The sequence below is a fragment of the Cydia splendana genome, chromosome 4 (genome assembly GCF_910591565.1).
Source record: "Cydia splendana chromosome 4, ilCydSple1.2, whole genome shotgun sequence".
Classification (NCBI taxonomy): Eukaryota; Metazoa; Arthropoda; class Insecta; order Lepidoptera; family Tortricidae; genus Cydia; species Cydia splendana.
Window position 1 is genome coordinate 7,219,513 of NC_085963.1, and position 19,743 is coordinate 7,239,255.

At 35.8% G+C, this 19,743-nt stretch overlaps 1 protein-coding gene across 1 annotated transcript in view; it reads right to left on the reverse strand.

The window, feature by feature from the left end:
• Nucleotides 1-6,054: 6,054 nt before the first annotated feature.
• The window catches only part of LOC134789775 (protein rolling stone-like), a 53,351-nt gene continuing 39,662 nt past the window's right edge, over nt 6,055-19,743 (reverse strand). Inside the window, exons 4-6 of the mRNA XM_063760420.1 lie at nt 8,727-8,861; nt 7,858-8,085; nt 6,055-6,346 (exon numbers count right to left, since the gene is read on the reverse strand). Coding sequence (XP_063616490.1) covers nt 6,195-6,346; nt 7,858-8,085; nt 8,727-8,861 — 515 coding nt within the window. The 3' untranslated portion in view covers nt 6,055-6,194. The remainder of the gene's footprint in view (nt 6,347-7,857; nt 8,086-8,726; nt 8,862-19,743) is intronic.

Genomic DNA, 19,743 nt, shown 5'->3' on the forward strand with positions numbered 1-19,743 from the left:
CAACTATCTTGAAAATGTAACATAGAACCCTGTAATATTGGGGCAGCGATATGTCTATTTGAACTGTGGCATTGATCTTATAGCAATTTAAATTTTACGGAAGCTTTTGTGTGACCTATAATTACAAAAGGCGAGGTCAAGTTTCAATGGCGGATTTGCAGTCTTTGCCGCCCTAATAGGCCCCAGGCCCTGTATTAATTACTTATCAGCCGCCCCTTTCTCAGGACCCACCATTGTAGATTTCCGTCTCTAATATCTGGCCGCCCTAGGCCCGGGCCTACTGGGCCTTAAAAGAAATCCGCCACTGTCAAGTTTACACGTGTGGAATAATATCTATATTTAGAAGCATTAACCACAAAATCCTTTAGCAGATGCAAGTAAATAAGCTCATAGCTAAGTACCCCCTCAGAGCAAAGACAACGATGGCCTTTCGAGATTGCAAAGGTATGATATTAATTAAGGAAGAGGAATCTAGTACCTACTGTAGATGCTCTTTAATTCCCAATTTCTGCCAAAGGTTTTATTAGTGGTAGGTATGCAATGGACAGTTATGCTTGGATTTAGCTGGCCTAATCAATCGCAGCGAAAATAAATATGTATACCCAAAGGCAACATTTTAATTTCTACATAAGTAAATCAAGCGTTAATGATGATTTAGATTTGAGCGGTTATATAATAAATATACGTTGTATAAATAATACAAATTGAACTGTATAATACGTAGTAATATGAGACTTCCCTTAATATGTGCCAATACTAACTCCTAAACACTCAAAATAAATCGCACAATAATTTTACTAAGTCACTTACCAAAAGTAGCCTAGTTAGTCTTGCGATTTAAACACTGGTCCAAATACCAACACACGAAATACAGCAGTATAAAAATTTACGGTTCCGATAGCCGCAATGTTTTGTTTTAATTCCTACTAAACAGTCCTTTAAACGCCTTGCACTAAACATTCGCAAGAACACACAACACAAACTTTGCTATATTTTTTCTGACAGGCGCTACAATTTTTAAGCTTAGGGTTTTAGTATTACATGTCTAATAACCTAAAATCGTTTTTGGCAATGACAGTAGTCTAGGTCATTAACCTAACATGCTATTACACTTATCGAACGCCAAAGAGTCTTACGCACAGGCAACCAGCATAGCGCGCTCTCTGTTTATGAATAACTGTTACGGATTACGAGGTCTCAGATATACTGGATTACCTGAGTTTTCGATTAGTCTATATTTAGAACACATGGCCTAGCTAGGGCGATGGCCTTTGCTAATGTATAAAACTGTCGGCCAAAGCCAACTTGGCGCCAGGTGAGCTAGCTGGGAAAAGAAAAAACGTAGAAAACCAAGAACATATAGGTTTCTGTATAGATGGCGCTTCGTATTCACTTATAGGGCGTTCCACAAGATGGCGTTTATTAGATGCATAGTCCACTAACCGTCAAGACTATTGGCAACTATTGGCAAGGTACGAAGTCGGTGGAGGGAGAAATGGCGCTAATTGTCACAAAACCACAAACACATGTAATTATGGAAGGTAGAGGTAGAAAAACAGTCTCCATGTTATCAAAAAGTGTCCGTCAAAAAACCTTAAATAGGCCACAATACCTAGAATTTTTGGTACAGAATACTGGTAGAAAATACCTTGTGGCATTAAGTTCGCCCTTTGTAGAATTTTTACTGTGCAATAATGTTTAAATAAATAAATAAATATTTGATAGAGTCTGTGCGGAAAGAGAAGAGTCGTGGAATGTAAGGGAGCCCATACATTTCACGACTCTTCTCTTTCCGCAAGGCTCTAAAAAAAACGTAATCTTCGGGTTAAGGCACTTGTCCCACCGCCGACGATGAGAGATAAGCGAGTAGAACGATAAACTAGAAACGAGTGGGCGAGCGGCGAGAAGCGAGTGTTAGCTCCAATAGTTTTGTCGCTCGGCTATAGGCGAGTGCTCGAGTGCGACGGGCTATTACTCGCGTCACTCGCTCGGGCGGTGCAGCGTAGCCGAACACGCAGACTGATTGGTCTCGCAGCTTGAGTTCTATATAACTACGAAGCGAGCATCGCCGAGCGAGTACCGGTAAGCTAGTCTTATCTTATCGCGGCGACAAACTAGTAGAGCGAGTGTTCTCGCCGGCAGTGTGAACAGCCAGCGATGAACTATTAATATATGTGTCTCTTTTACTAACATAGGATCCTAATCTTTTGTTCGTTTCTTGGGCGAGAAAATCGCCGATAGTTAATCGCTTACTCGCTCTTGGTGGGACAAGTGCCATAGGAAAAATTAAATATTATATATTAAAAAAAACCTTTTATGCTAAATTACATACGTATTTATTTATTTATTATGATCACCATAATTTTCTTAATAATAATAGGACACAATCACTTGCCTAACTATAAGACAACTTAATGAGCATTCGATGTATAATAGGTAGGTACCCACCCACAAAATTCAGAGAAACTGTTGGTCTAATATTCACATATTTTTATGTTGCTCTAATATTCACATATTTTTATGTTGCTCTAATATTCACATATTTTTATGTTGCTCTAATATTCACATATTTTTATTTTTTTATTTATGTAAAAAGGGTAGGTAGGTACCTTTTTTTTAAACCACGAGAGATTCCATAACTTAAACATCTAACTATTGCTTCATATTATTGCTCATCGATATGGTCACAGGATTGCTTATGCAAGCGATGGCTAGGAACAATTCATTCATCTTATATTATTAATAACAGTTCAACTCACTTGTTAAATCACTGTAATAACCTACTTTTAGGCGCGTTATTTTATCTGACTTCCGAATTAGGTCTGTCAGTCATCGAATAAATAGTGATGGCCAAATAGCCAAATATTTGGTAATACAACTTTTTTATTATAGAAATAAGTATGTGTTCCGATATATTTGACCACTTTGGCCGTTACTATCTATTTGATGCTGACTGTACAAAGTGCTTTGAAATTGTGAGTTTAAACCATTTCTAAATAAACTAGCTACTTTATGAGTAAAATAAATAATTAGATAAATGACTTTATTAGCTGTCTTATGGCAGAGGCTTACGATACACAAATGCATACATAATACAATCGTTCTATAAGAACAAGGTTCTATAACCCAAAGTGCAAATTTCGCTAGATTACCACGGAAAATTCCATACTTACTTAAATGTTGTACATTTTTAGCCAAATGGCTTTACCACTCATTTAAAGGAGTTTCGTCGGTGCGAATAAAAAAATCGCCATGTATTTTTTAGCTACTTTTCAGGAGACAAAAAAAACTGTTTATTTTCCTGTTTGTATTATATTTGTTGCACCTGTATTTTTTTTCTGGTAGATCAATGGTTTTTACATGATACTTATGAAGAAAATAAACTGTTTTTTTTGTAAAGTTTTACAATATTAATTATTTTAACCAGAAAATTGCTACATAGCGACTTAAATTAGGTTCACTTAAAATCGTCATGTATAAAGTTTTCACATAGCGATTTGTTGCCAAAGTAACGTAGTACGAGAAATGATACATAGCGGATTTTAGGGTCAAAAAATCGCCATGTGCAACATTATCGCCATCACCCTCGACGGAAAACAAGGCATTTAATTTCGTTATGTGCTAAAGAAATCACATAGCAATTTTTTAGTACAAATTTTGTTAGTTATTTTCAAAACTAATACAGATTAAAAAAAAAAATATATAGGTAAATTGAATTTGAAAAAGGAATTAAAATATGCCAAAATCAAAAAATCGTAAAAAAACACAGCGATTTTTTTATTCGCGCCGACGATTTCCACCTAACCTATAGTTTCGGGTAAGCTAGCTAATCAGCTAATCACATTTTTATCACAAATTTATTATTTGTCTGAATAATACCATTCATATTATTTTAAGAATAAATGCACGTATAACTATTTATTTATAAAGGTTTTGGTATGAGACCAAATTGATTTAATGAAACTATAACAACCTCCAGATTTCGACATGAAAACTACATTCTATGTTTCATGATAGTGTTTCTTATATTTTTTGTAAAAACATAGGCGAATCAATACATTACATAATATACCTATTAAACTTAATACAATACTTGTATTTTTAAATAATAAATCTAAATCACTGAGTAACTTTATTTGAGAGAGACTTGCATCACTGAGAAAAAGTAAGTAATTAATTGTGTTCCATCTTTGACATGTATATAAAACAATTAGGCAGTGCAGTGTTTGTTATGTGTATAGAATGAAACAGAATTTGACGCCCATGTACCATCACGCTCCGCGATTGTTATGCTTATGCCATTTAGGTTCCTAGCTAAATTGGTTGTTCCATAATTACGCTATGGAATGTCCAATTTAGCTAAGACCCTAAATGGCATAACAATCACGGTGACTATACCTAATCTAGATACATAAGTGGTGCAAAATCAACCACATAATGCTGTCTTAACCCCAAAGTTTAGACGAATTACTTTTATGTCTTACTTTTGTGTCTGCAGTTTGTACGGTAATAATGTTAAACAATTATTAAAACGTTGCTACCAGTAATATAAAACATTTTTTGATTGTATAACGTCTAACAAACGTGACAAACTCTTGCTTTGAATTTGACAGCTTATGTAAATGGGGTTGTACAGCTCCATACATTATGCGCCGCATATCGACACGACATCTAATTTGGCTGTCAAACTCGAGTGACTGTGTTTTCTTACACTTCTGCAATTAATTCTTCACATTCTTCATTCGGTGATATATTAATAACAGCGACCAATCGCCTTAAAACATCACCTCGAATCGAATCTCTAAACACACCATGCACACCTACAGGCGACAGCGATTTTCTAAACCTAACTTTTTCATAAATGCTTTCAACTAACGTTAAAACACGTAGATTATATTGACGGAATAGAAAAGGACCACCCTAAACTCTTGAGAATAATGAAACCGTCACAACTTATAGGGCAAACTCTAACTCGCTAGCACAGGCTACGTTTTCAACAGGCGCTATTTTCCCACTAGTAGTATTCAGTCAGACTGTAACAAGAATAAAATCTATAAATTACATATTAAGTGTGGGTATGTGGCCAAATTTTATCGAGTAGGTGGGCCAACTCAAGCGATATTGGTGACCCATGAAAGTCATGAAAATTGTTCAAACAGCTATAATTATGACTTCAAATTATCTACTGACAGTCGCTTCAACGAGTATTTATACCCATAATTTTCTAGAACTTTCAGATGCATATGGCAGTGCATTGATTGCTATAATACCTACTTAATTATTATTTCTAGGTTTTACTCTGCTAAATTCCGACCGTTATCTTGTTTTATTTTGCGTAGTCTGAAAAGTCACGTCAAGCTACCTAGCATTTTTTACAAAGAGGTTGATGCACATTGTTCAATGACTCGGGGAGCCATGTGCCTAATGTGCCAATAGAAAACGCCATTCTAAATTTAAATAGTGTATGAAAATGATCACGCCTGATACATTTCTACTTTTCGGTTGGCATTTATTTGTCAATGAACCATTGTCAACGTACAGTCAGCAGCAGAAGTTGCTAAGCGGGTCAGGTGTTCAAAATGATCTTGACGCGACTTTATTGTTAAGCGAATAAGAGCGTGTCAAGGTAATTTTGAACACCTCGCCCGCCTAGCAACTTCTGCTGCTGACTGTAGTACAGCTCCTCCTGTTTCAATAATTATCGCTTAGGTATACCTACTGTCAATTCATCGTACATTTTTGATGTTAGTGATAAATATACCGGTATTATGATGGTGGTAAACATACGTCCGATAACAAATACGTAATGACTATTTTTGTCTAGAAATGTACGGCAAATATAAAGAACTACTATCTAGTAGTACTTTAACTATCGGGTAGTTGGAAACCTATATTTAAAAGATCTTAAAGGACAGTTAGAAATTGTAAAATGGATTCAGTGGCAATTGGTATACTAACCTCCTAAGTTCCTGCGTACAATTTTTTGTACATACTTATTCCAAAACTATTTTGAACTATTATTGTATAACTAAGGGTTCCAATTTCAAAAACAAAACAATTGCTTCTGGGTCTCAGGAGGCTAAAAAGCCAGTGGTGATAGGCAATCACAGGCCTGCCCGTGTAACCTAAAACTAAAGCTTAATGCTCACTTGTTTTCCACAGACTACTTATTCTAAGCGTATCTTATCCTATCCTCAGTAGGGCGGCAACGCCTGCCGATCTTGCTGTTGGCGTGCAGCGCGCAAGCGTGCGGCGAGACGCCCGCGCAGCGTCGCCCCGCAAGTCGCCAGTGCGTGCGCTATGACCATCACCACGGCGCACAGCGCTACGAACCCGAATGCTGAGCCTGTAATAAAAGAATACCAGGTTTTAGTCTTATCTTCTTAATTTGAAGGCTACAAATGTATCTTAAATGAGAAACATGGGTCATGGCACTTACAAAACATGGGTTAAAAATAATGTTGGTTTTGCCGTACCTAACTGGATGAAATCGGTCCTTATCTATTCCTAAACTATGAATTAACAATAATTTTTGATCATAATATTAATTCATTTATATTAACGTAGAAAAAAATACTACTGTAATTTTTTTTTTATGAAATAAACTAAACTATGACGGAGGAACAAGAAAGAAGAAATTATTTATTTATTAATTTTGGTCAAAATTGCTTATTAGACCAGCTGTCATTTACAAATAATTACTAATAATGAAATGAAATGAAAATGCTTTATTGCCACAAAGAAGTACAAAATATAAACTAAACTAACTTAAACTAACTATTCTAATAATATTAAGTATAAGTTATAATTATTCTAAATAATGTGGCAAACGGTTTTGGCGTCAGCATGATGCTGAAAATGCCCGCCCACATGGGTGACACTTTAGCGCTGTTTTTCAGCCAGAACCAGATTCCCTTCGCACCTCCATAAATCAATTATTTATTAAACCGCGTTTTAACATCTACATAATACATAATATATTAAATTAAATTAAAAGTGAACTAAAGAGTGGAAAATATAGTACTTTAACCAGGTGATTTAGTCAGATACTTATTTTTATTTATCTTAGGTTCGCCGCTTCAGCCTGTTTGTTAAATAATAATATTTTGCATTGTTTTTTAAAGGTCAGCAAGCAGGTTTTTAGCCTAATTGGAGGTGGTAAATTATTCCAGATTTTTGGAATACACAATTCATAATTCATACCGCAGACAGACAGAAACGATGTAGGTACTTAAATTATTTATGCGGGTCCCGCATTGAAACTATCTACAGAATATTGCTTCAAAATAATTTGCGGATCTCATACAAATTCGAGGGTCATCATTAAATAGAATATCATATATTAAATTCATACAACACCGATTAAGAAAGATAAGCCTCCGGCGATACCTAGGTTATCCCATACGTTCACGTCCATAAGTTCGCCTTTGTTGTATTTAATTTACTCTTTTACTGTGTTTCTCGTGTTTTTATTTCGATGTGCAATAAAGTATACCTACATACATATATACATTAATATAAGGTACATTGGGGTAACTTCGAAAACGGGTTAATTTTGAAATTGAATAATAATTATGAAATAAACTAGAAGCACTTTCTATTATAGCAACAGTAAGAAAGACGTCATGATAAGAGTTGCAGTATTGTTGATTTGTTGCTAAAGTATAAAGTGCTTCTGGTTTAGTATATATTAACCATTACCTACTAAAATAACCCCGCTTTCGAAGTTACTCCAACGCGTAGGTACACGTTTATTTATTTTAGGAGTAAATACACAACAGTCAACAAAGTCTTGAACATAATGTTAATGTCCATAGTTAATTGTATAATAGTCTTATTTAGAAATCAAAGTCCCACCAGGTTTGTTCCAATCCAGCGCGGGATATATAGCAGTGAGACCAGCCCGGTCGGTGCCTCCGACAGCCCAGTAGAATGCGCTAAAGAGCCCGTAGGCCAGGCCTGCCCCAGCACCGTAGAGCGCATGGGCTGCCCGCACAGGATGCGCTGTAACTGCCAGTTCCACCAACATGACTACGGAGTTACCGCCGTGGACCAGAAGATTCAGCGCATTTATTTCGTGCATTTCTGAAAGTCAAGAACGTAGTGTTTAGGTTAAAGTTTTGGGGCTCACCCGCGTGTTCTTATTTCTTATTTTCCAAGAATAATATCTATACTTGGTCAAGCAGATCTTGTCAGTAGAAAAAGGCGGCAAATTTGAAAAATGTAGGCGCGAAGGGATCTCGTCCCATAGAAAATTTGAATTTCGCGCCTTTTTTTACTGTCAAGATTTGCTTGACCAGCTATATTAACTACTACAATAATTACCATTTAACTACTCGCTCAAAGGCGAGAGTCCCTGAAATGCTGGCTGGTAGGTATATTATAATGAAATATCTTCTTCTTCTTTGTCGTTATACTCTTTGCAGAGTGTCGTGGTCAACCTCTGACATCAGAGGGTCTACCGCGAACCACGTTCGAAGTGTTGCCTCCCTGTCAACTTTACGGACAAATTTACAAGTGCGATAGAGAGGCAACACGTCGAACGTGGTTCGCGGTAAGCCCTCAGGCACAGAGATGTTGCTTCCCGTACGATTTCTCGCCAATGAAATATACCCAGTAAATAAACGAGTTACACGTCGATGGTGAGGTATGTGGCTAAAGTATGTGCCATCCAGTAGCGTCGACATTTATGGTACCTAGGTTTAACACGGAATATCCACACTTACTCGGGTCATAGACTAGCGTCCAGTAGACGAGCGTGATGACGAAGGCGAGGTCTGTGGCCACAGTATGCGCCAGCCAGTAGCTCCGGCATAGCAGGGGCGTCCGTGGACGCCGCCCGCTCGACGTACCCTCCCATGCTAGAACGATAAAACAACAATTTGAAAACTGGTATTCCATGCTTAGTTACAAAATATCTAAGTCTAATGTTAACAGTTAATATGTACCATCATCAGCACATGTCTGTGTGTTCAAAAGCCTGGTTTCCATAGAGTCCATAATAATCTTATAATGGCTTACAGTTTTTTCTGCGTAGTAGCTTCGGTTGAGTATTATCTAACGGTACCTACCTACCAAAAGATAGTATCATAAAAACATTTGTCCGGTTTAAATAATGTAGCAGTTTGTTTTTGTGGCCATTCCTAAAACTCGACGCGTACATTGAACTATCTCAACATACTGTAATAGCTAGTTCGGTCAACTCGTGACTTGAGTTCTAAATTTAATTGTTCGTCGGAATCGAAATTGATTCAATAATAAGTTAATAACTATTTCGTTCTACAAAACCTCCACTCGCAAATCTATTTACCATTTATTATAACTGTCACAATGTCAATTCAATGCATGCGCAAAACTACGAAAGCAATAAACAAACTGACTACCGATATAGGGTTATAATCGACTTACACATATTCATATTCATATATTATTCATATTCATTTTATTTGTATCAATCATACATTGTCAGTGTTATCTTATAATTAGGTACATAGGTATGCGAGATGGAAATCAAACATAAATACATTAATACAAAAAGAAATATACAACAATAAAATTCTCAGAATGTCATAAAAATTTAAAAATAATAGTTATCGTCGAGCTATTCATCCAAGAATTCAGCAACGGAATAATAGGCCTTTTGGATTAAAAACGACTTAGAGCCAACAGGAGTGGTCATTCCTCCATACAAACGTAGTCCTCGTTTTCCTCCGTGGTTTTTGAAGCTAGAGCAATGATTTTTTCAACACAGATTAATATTGTCAATATCTGTGTCGGACCGTTTTGCTTTTTTTGATATTTTTGTTTTTTAAGGCGCTAGAGCCCTTCAAAAACGGCCAAAATGGCCTAATAGACTATGCCGCAATGAGAGGCGTGGTATTCAAAACTGATATCAATTAGCCAAAAAAGCAAAACGGTCCGACACAGATAATTTCATAATCATTTAGATTTCCAAATTTGGTTACGATTGGTTAAGTTTTGGGGGAGGAAAAAGAGGACTACGAAACCTCGATTTTTGTCATTTTTACGCAGGATTTTTCGCCTCAGCTGCAGTTGTCCCTATCGCACTAATTTTAGGGGCGGAGTCAAGTTTCTAAATACGTACACAGCCAGAAAAGTGATGGGCAATAGTCGACATTTAATGTCGATAATCTAGTGATGTAAGAAGTTATCGATAAGGGGCTGTCCATAAATTACGTCATCGATTTTTGACGATTTTTGACCCCCCCCCCCCTATAATCATCCAAAAATCATGCTTCAAATGACCCCATTTCCTCCTACTTCATGCTACCGTCATCCGATGTCCAGACCCCCCCCCCCCCCTAATTTGAAATGACGTAATTTATGAATAGCCCCTAAACCGTCTTGTGTGAAAATATCTAGATCCTAAGATACAAGGGGTTTTGGGTTGAGAGTAGGGAACACATTTTTGTAGTTATGATATACAATCTATTACTTATGAACTTTTTGATTCTAATATTTCAAATTAGAAATCAAAATCAAAAATATTTTATTGCATGGTTAAAATGGGTTAACAAAATTTTTAGGTACCTACAGGCACGCTTCGTAATTGTCGAGCAATTTAGGGTCCTAGCTGAATTAGTTGTTCCATACTTACTCGTGCTCTATGGAATGTCCAATTTAGCTAGAACCCTAAATGGCTCAACAATCACGGAGCGTGACAGTACAAATGATTCATGTTCTGTATATCCTCCCCTACAATGGCGTTAATATTTGGTTGTCATGTCTATACTTCGTTTTTAAGCATTATTGAAAAAAAAAATAGTAAATACTAATATTAACCACTAAGTACATAACTATTACAAAAAAAGCTAATAAATAATTATACGATTGCATGCTTAAAAAAGACACGTCACCTTCACTCTAATGCTAAACAAACGAAGAATAAGAACTAACAGCGATAAGACCGCCTGTTGCTACCTTTATCTACATTGTAAATCGGTTTTAGGGTTCCGTACCCAAAGGGTAAAACACGGGACCCTATTACTAAGATTCCGCTGTCCGTCCGTCCGTCTGTCACCAGGCTGTATCTCACGAACCGTGATAGCTAGACAGTTGAAATTTTCACAGATGATTTATTTCTGTTGCCGCTATAACAACAAATACTAAAAACAGGATAAAATAAAAATTTTAGTGGGGCCTCCCATACAACAAACGTGATTTTTGACCGAAGTTAAGCAACGTCGGGCGGGGTCAGTACTTGGATGGGTGACCGTTTTTATAAATAATGGTACGGAACCCTTCGTGTGCGAGTCCGACTTGCACTTCGCCGGTTTTTTTTAAATTTGTTTTTATGTTTGTGGTGTAATAAAGAATATTTTAGAGTCAGACCAAGAAAAGTCTACAGCAATTTTGATAGCACACGCAGTGCAAGTGTTATTTATATGTCATAATTTCATAGAAGCGACGTTTGAAATAATACTTGCACTGCGTGTTCTATCAAATTTTTTTTTTTTGTGTTTATTAAACTTGATATTTTGTCTATAGTATTAGCGGACATGGCCTCAAAATTTAAACCCGCTTAAGAATCGGGCCTTATTTCGTGCATTATATACAATACTACCCATTTTTGTGTAGTCATTATTTATACTATAGAAGCATTGTTTGAGTAGCCAATTATTTAAACAGTATTTTTTTAAGACGAAACGGGAGCTGAGCTAAAAGTCAATTTTGAGATTTCAAGCTGAATATACCCGTCGCTCTGACGGGGCGTGAGAGACTGTATTTGTGTGTGTAATGCACGCACACAGATGCGTACGCTTGCACCCGCGCGCGCCTCATTGCCGACAATTTGCAATGTTATTTTTCGTGCGTTACTGCCACGAGGCGTTCACTTATTACTTACTGTGTTGCGATTGAATTTTTTGACCCGGCTTACGTTTACGGAACTCGATAATCTTTCTACTACTGTGACTTGGCTTTGTTTACTTGACTTTGCTGATCAGCTTATTGTTTTGGACTCCGTGAGTTGTGGTTACCTATTGGACCGCACGCAATTCATCTACCTTTATTCAAGTAATTAAGCGTAATTAGCCGAAACCTTTATAAGAGTGTAATTCATAAGAAGTACATAAGATATAATTTATGTACTGGTTTGCTGTTAGCTTTTAATTGTATCACTTTACATATATGTTACTCAAATAACTAACACGGTTACACTGTTGTAAGAACATTATTTTTCAGGTAGGCCTTATTATACCTACTATAGGCCTTATTACCTCCTAGTACCTTAGTAGTACTAGTACTACTACGGAAATTGATTCAAAGACTCAAGACTGACTTAAGTGGCAGTAGGGTGTAGGGTTTTTTCTAGGCTTAATGAGTTCGCTGAAGCTTATTTTTTATACTTAGCGCACAGAACCACTAGTTTAACAGTATCAGCTCTAACCACATGTCACCATTTTGTCCTTTACGTAACAAACTCAGGGGCCCAGAATATCCGATGTACCTATCAAATCAAGGTTCTGTACCAAATAAGGCCCGGTTATTATAGTTCGTTATTTTTTAGCATTAGAAAGAAGGTAAACAATCATGACGTGTCTTTTTATTAATAATTATTGAAAAACGCTTTCAAAAATTAGTTTATATTACTTATGAAAGCAAAAGAATATAAAAAAGTATATGATTAATACATACATACATACATACATACAATCACGCCTATTTCCCGGAGGGGTAGGCAGAGACCACGGATTTCCACTTGCTACGATCCTGACATACCACTTTCGCTTCCTTCACATTCATAACATTCCTCATACACGCTCGCCGGTTTAGGGTGATCTTGCTCATTAATATGATTAATATGATTTATAATTCTAACATATTTGCTATGACTTATTTTTCAATGGTAATTTTTAATAAGACATGTCAAAATCTGTTACCTTAATGCAAAGACTAGGGTTCCGTACATAAGTCCGACTCACGCTTGACTGCACATTTCTAATAGGTTTTCCTGTCATCTATAGGTAAAGAACTATTTTGTGTATTTTTCAATATTTTAGACCCAGTAGTTTCGGAGATAAAAGGGGGTGAATGGTCATTTTTTGGCTGTTTTCTTAAATAACTTCGAACCTATGTATTTTAAAATTATAAAAAAAACATTTCCATCTTTAGGTCACTAATTTACATATGTGTACCAAATTTCAACTTAATTGGTCCAGTAGTTTCCGAGAAAATAGGCTGTGACAGACGGACAGACAGACAGACGCACGAGTGATCCTCTAAGGGTTCCGTTTTTTCCTTTTGAGGTACGGAACCCTAAAAACGAACTTTAAGCGTGCTAACTTTCAAAATTTCATTTTTTATAAGATAGTATAAGTAGATGGGCAAAAATTTTGCGTCCATGTCCACCAGTGAGTAAGTGATTGAGATACCTAAACATTTAACTTTATTAATGTAAAATGATATAATTTACTAACCTACTCGTTTAATTTCAGGTAGGTTGAATAAGGAACCAAGTAACCATGGGGAGGAGCAGTATTTACTAACATTTTCTTTTTGGGTCTTCAGAGTGTATCGTTTCCTTTTTTTTGCACATATTACACTTAAATATATATTCTCTGTGTAAACCCTTACGTATTTCAATGACAAAGGCAAGATCAGCAAATGTACAATTTGTATGATAGTGCCTGATATTTGAGATCACAGAAAATAAATCCACTATTCTGCGACCTTCTAAAATTTTGTTTTATCATGATTCATGATCAAAAAGCTCGGATTCAATAGTCATATCAAACGTCGATTATGCAGTTGATGATGAGCTTGCATTTTCTACCATTGGTGCTGCAAATGCATCAACCGGTGGCGATAAACTTTGCCCTCTTGTAAAACAAATTACTATTGTGATTGTGTCCAGCAAAAGGCCAAAATTCGGTTTACTTTCCTGTTTAAAATATTACTAATTTATTCATATTTCAGATTAGGTACATAGGTAACTGTCTGAATGTTACAATGCCAGCTGGCAAATTCTATCACATTTGTTTGTTTGGTAGTCATGGTAACATTCACTTACATTGATATCCTTATTAAGATCTGTATCTTATTATCCAGACCTTAAAATATTGCCACCGTTGCCCTTTAAAAAAATACTGTTTAAATAATTGGCTACTCAAACAATGCTTCTATAGTATAAATAATGACTACAAAAAATGGGTAGTATTGTATATAATGCACGAAATAAGGCCCGATTCTTAAGCGGGTTTAAATTTTGAGGCCATGTCCGCTAATACTATAGACAAAATATCAAGTTTAATAAACACAAAAAAAAAACATTGATGGGCCTTATTTTATAATTTAGGCCTTACTTTGTAATTTAAAGTAGAGTTAGGCCAAGAAAAATCTATAGCGATTTTGATAGAACACGCAGTGCAAGTATTATTTCAAACGTCGCTTCTATGAAATTATGACATATAAATAACACTTGCACTGCGTGTGCTATCAAAATTGCTGTAGACTTTTCTTGGTCTGACTCTAAAATATTCTTTATTACACCACAAACATAAAAACAAATTTAAAAAAAACCGGCGAAGTGCAAGTCGGACTCGCACACGAAGGGTTCCGTACCATTATTTATAAAAACGGTCACCCATCCAAGTACTGACCCCGCCCGACGTTGCTTAACTTCGGTCAAAAATCACGTTTGTTGTATGGAAGGCCCCACTAAATTTTTTATTTTATCCTGTTTTTAGTATTTGTTGTTATAGCGGCAACAGAAATAAATCATGTGTGAAAATTTCAACTGTCTAGCTATCACGGTTCGTGAGATACAGCCTGGTGACAGACGGACGGACGGACAGCGGAATCTTAGTAATAGGGTCCCGTGTTTTACCCTTTGGGTACGGAACCCTAAAACCGATTTACAATGTAGATAAAGGTAGCAACAGGCGGTCTTATCGCTGTTAGTTCTTATTCTTCGTTTGTTTAGCATTAGAGTGAAGGTGACGTGTCTTTTTTAAGCATGCAATCGTATAATTATTTAGCTTTTTTTGTAATAGTTATGTACTTAGTGGTTAATATTAGTATTTACTTTTTTTTTTTTTCAATAATGCTTAAAAACGAAGTATAGACATGACAACAAAATATTAACGCCATTGTAGGGCAGGATATACAGAACATGAATCATTAGTACTGTCACGCTCCGTGATTGTTGAGCCATTTAGGGTTCTAGCTAAATTGGACATTCCATAGAGCACGAGTAAGTATGGAACAACCAATTCAGCTAGGACCCTAAATTGCTCGACAATTACGAAGCGTGCCTGTAGGTACCTAAAAATTTTGTTAACCCATTTTAACCATGCAATAAAATATTTTTGATTTTGATTTCTAATTTGAAATATTAGAATCAAAAAGTTCATAATAGAATGTATATCATAACTACAAAAATGTGTTCCCTACTCTCAACCCAAAACCCCTTGTATCTTAGGATCTAGATATTTTCACACAAGACGGTTTATCGATAACTTCTTACATCACTAGATTATCGACATTAAATGTCGACTATTGCCCATCACTTTTCTGGCTGTGTACGTATTTAGAAACTTGACTCCGCCCCTAAAATTAGTGCGATAGGGACAACTGCAGCTGAGGCGAAAAATCCTGCGTAAAAATGACAAAAATCGAGGTTTCGTAGTCCTCTTTTTCCTCCCCCAAAACTTAACCAATCGTAACCAAATTTGGAAATCTAAATGATTATGAAATTATCTGTGTCGGACCGTTTTGCTTTTTTGGCTAATTGATATCAGTTTTGAATACCACGCCTCTCATTGCGGCATAGTCTATTAGGCCATTTTGGCCGTTTTTGAAGGGCTCTAGCGCCTTAAAAAACAAAAATATCAAAAAAAGCAAAACGGTCCGACACAGATATTGACAATATTAATCTGTGTTGAAAAAATCATTGCTCTAGCTTCAAAAACCACGGAGGAAAACGAGGACTACGTTTGTATGGAGGAATGACCACTCCTGTTGGCTCTTAAAGGGCAACGGTGGCAATATTTTAAGGTCTGGATAATAAGATACAGATCTTAATAAGGATATCAATGTAAGTGAATGTTACCATGACTACCAAACAAACAAATGTGATAGAATTTGCCAGCTGACATTGTAACATTCAGACAGTTACCTATGTACCTAATCTGAAATATGAATAAATTAGTAATATTTTAAACAGGAAAGTAAACCGAATTTTGGCCTTTTGCTGGACACAATCACAATAGTAATTTGTTTTACAAGAGGGCAAAGTTTATCGCCACCGGTTGATGCATTTGCAGCACCAATGGTAGAAAATGCAAGCTCATCATCAACTGCATAATCGACGTTTGATATGACTATTGAATCCGAGCTTTTTGATCATGAATCATGATAAAAAAAAATTTTAGAAGGTCGCAGAATAGTGGATTTAAAATATTTATTTTCTGTGATCTCAAATATCAGGCACGATCATACAAATTGTACATTTGCTGATCTTGCCTTTGTCATTGAAAGACGTAAGGGTTTACACAGAGAATATATATTTAAGTGTAATATGTGCAAAAAAAAGGAAACGATACACTCTGAAGACCCAAAAAGAAAATGTTAGTAAATACTGCTCCTCCCCATGGTTACTTGGTTCCTTATTCAACCTACCTGAAATTAAACGAGTAGGTTAGTAAATTATATCATTTTACATTATAAAGTTAAATGTTTAGGTATCTCAATCACTTACTCACTGGTGGACATGGACGCAAAATTTTTGCCCATCTACTTATACTATCTTATAAAAAATGAAATTTTGAAAGTTAGCACGCTTAAAGTTCGTTTTTTTTGCATTAAGGTAACAGATTTTGACATGTCTTATTAAAAATTACCATTGAAAAATAAGTCATAGCAAATATGTTAGAATTATAAATCATATTAATCATATTAATGAGCAAGAGCACCCTAAACCGGCGAGCGTGTATGAGGAATGTTATGAATGTGAAGGAAGCGAAAGTGGTATGTCAGGATCGTAGCAAGTGGAAATCCGTGGTCTCTGCCTACCCCTCCGGGAAATAGGCGTGATTGTATGTATGTATGTATGTATGTATTAATCATATACTTTTTTATATTCTTTTGCTTTCATAAGTAATATAAACTAATTTTTGAAAACGTTTTTCAATAATTATTAATAAAAAGACACGTCATGATTGTTTACCTTCTTTCTAATGCTAAAAAATAACGAACTATAATAACCGGGCCTTATTTGGTACAGAACCTTGATTTGATAGGTACATCGGATATTCTGGGCCCCTGAGTTTGTTACGTAAAGGACAAAATGGTGACATGTGGTTAGAGCTGATACTGTTAAACTAGTGGTTCTGTGCGCTAAGTATAAAAAATAAGCTTCAGCGAACTCATTAAGCCTAGAAAAAACCCTACACCCTACTGCCACTTAAGTCAGTCTTGAGTCTTTGAATCAATTTCCGTAGTAGTACTACTACTACTAAGGTACTAGGAGGTAATAAGGCCTATAGTAGGTATAATAAGGCCTACCTGAAAAATAATGTTCTTACAACAGTGTAACCGTGTTAGTTATTTGAGTAACATATATGTAAAATGATACAATTAAAAGCTAACAGCAAACCAGTAAATAAATTATATCTTATGTACTTCTTATGAATTACACTCTTATAAAGGTTTCGGCTAATTACGCTTAATTACTTGAATAAAGGTAGATGAATTGCGTGCGGTCCAATAGGTAACCACAACTCACGGAGTCCAAAACAATAAGCTGATCAGCAAAGTCAAGTAAACAAAGCCAAGCCACAACTCACAGTAGTAGAAAGATTATCGAGTTCCGTAAACGTAAGCCGGGTCAAAAAATTAAATCGCAACACAGTAAGTAATAAGTGAACGCCTCGTGGCAGTAACGCACGAAAAATAACATTGCAAATTGTCGGCAATGAGGCGCGCGCGGGTGCAAGCGTACGCATCTGTGTGCGTGCATTACACACACAAATACAGTCTCTCACGCCCCGTCAGAGCGACGGGTATATTCAGCTTGAAATCTCAAAATTGACTTTTAGCTCAGCTCCCGTTTCGTCTTAATATAAATCCTAAGTTGGTGCGAACGTTTTTTAGACTCGTTGGGATCTTATTATAAAGTTTAGGTCCTAGTATGTGTAAGCAGAGAGCAGATTTTCTTAATCTATGTTTCGGCAGATCTCTTGGCACAGCAGGATCTCTTGCAAATATTTTGCCTTAATAAAGCAGTACCTACGTTCTACCTTATACCTTGACACTAACATTCGTAACAACTATGAAACGGGATAAAACCCTTACAGGTCCACCGTAGTTAATAGATATTAATTCCGTTGATATATATGTTATTCCAATACGTTATTATGCTATGCAGGCAAGCGACCGCTTAAAGTGGTAGACAGTTCGCAATTAGGATTGTTCATTTTTTTTAGACCCCCATTTTTATTTTATTTTCTGAAAATATAGGTTAATTTAAGATACCAATTTGAATGATTTATTAATTCACGGCTCGGTTGAATATTTATAATTTATTGAAAATATGAGATACGACTTCTCGTAAATTACATGTAGTGGCTGATTTGATAAAGCACAAGCAATAACAAACATTAAAAAAATAGTTGTAATTGTCAATTGATTGTAATTTCACCTGTCTACAATGTCAGTGTCACGCGTTTCTATAAATAATATCGTATGGAAAACTCGTTTATTTTGAATCCCTAAATCAATAATTTCAAAATACCTACGCTATAAATTTGTGAAAGCTGATTCCAGAAATCTGCCTAAGTTATATAATATAACTTAGTTTTATTGGAGTATGTATCCATATAGCATCCAACTCCAACCATAACTTGGCTGAAATCAGGGGAGCAAAAATACAAATGTAAGTTACATCATATATTTTTTAACTGATTCGATTCGTAAGATGATTGGATTCATAAAATCGTTATAAGCGTCCATTGCTAAGGTAGCTTAGCACCCAGTGGGTTCTACCGGCTTGTCACCATTGTTTGGATATTGTACTATATTAGGTACATGCCAATTTTGCTAATTATATCCTATAATTTCAGGTCATCATGTGATTCCTATTTAGATACGGCTGTGGGATACGTAATGTACGAAGGAGATTGATTTTGTTAAGGACTTGGGCCCTGAACAAAGTTGAGCATTTTGTATCGAAACGAACGTCATATTAATCGTCATAATACTTTACGACAGTAAATAATGCCTGGTAACAGAGTAAATAACAAACCATACACTTCTCTTCTGGTTCGTCAACACGAAGCCATCATTGTCAGCTGCTCGTGCAGAACATGATGAACATACATATATGTATAGTTACTTTTTTTTTGGAAAACATATATACATATATTTCCTAAATTAATAAAAAAGTAGGTAAACAAAAACATGTTTTATTATTCACAACTATTAACTTAAGTCTTGTCCACCATGATATCAGCAGCTTGAACTGCAACATGTACCTGGAAATTAGAAATTATATCTTTTTAAAGCAGTTTCAGGCTGAATTTTGAGTATGACTATGTATTCTTGAATAGTGTTTCTTTCTAGTAGGCACCATCTCTGTTTAACGGTTTGCCTTTATATACTCTGGCTACATTACCACAGAAAACACATAGGTCCCCGCGACCCTACCTACAAACTGAGCTTTTAAATAATTGTAGTAAAATAATATTAATTTTATACTTACATCGACGTGATCCTCACAGCAAT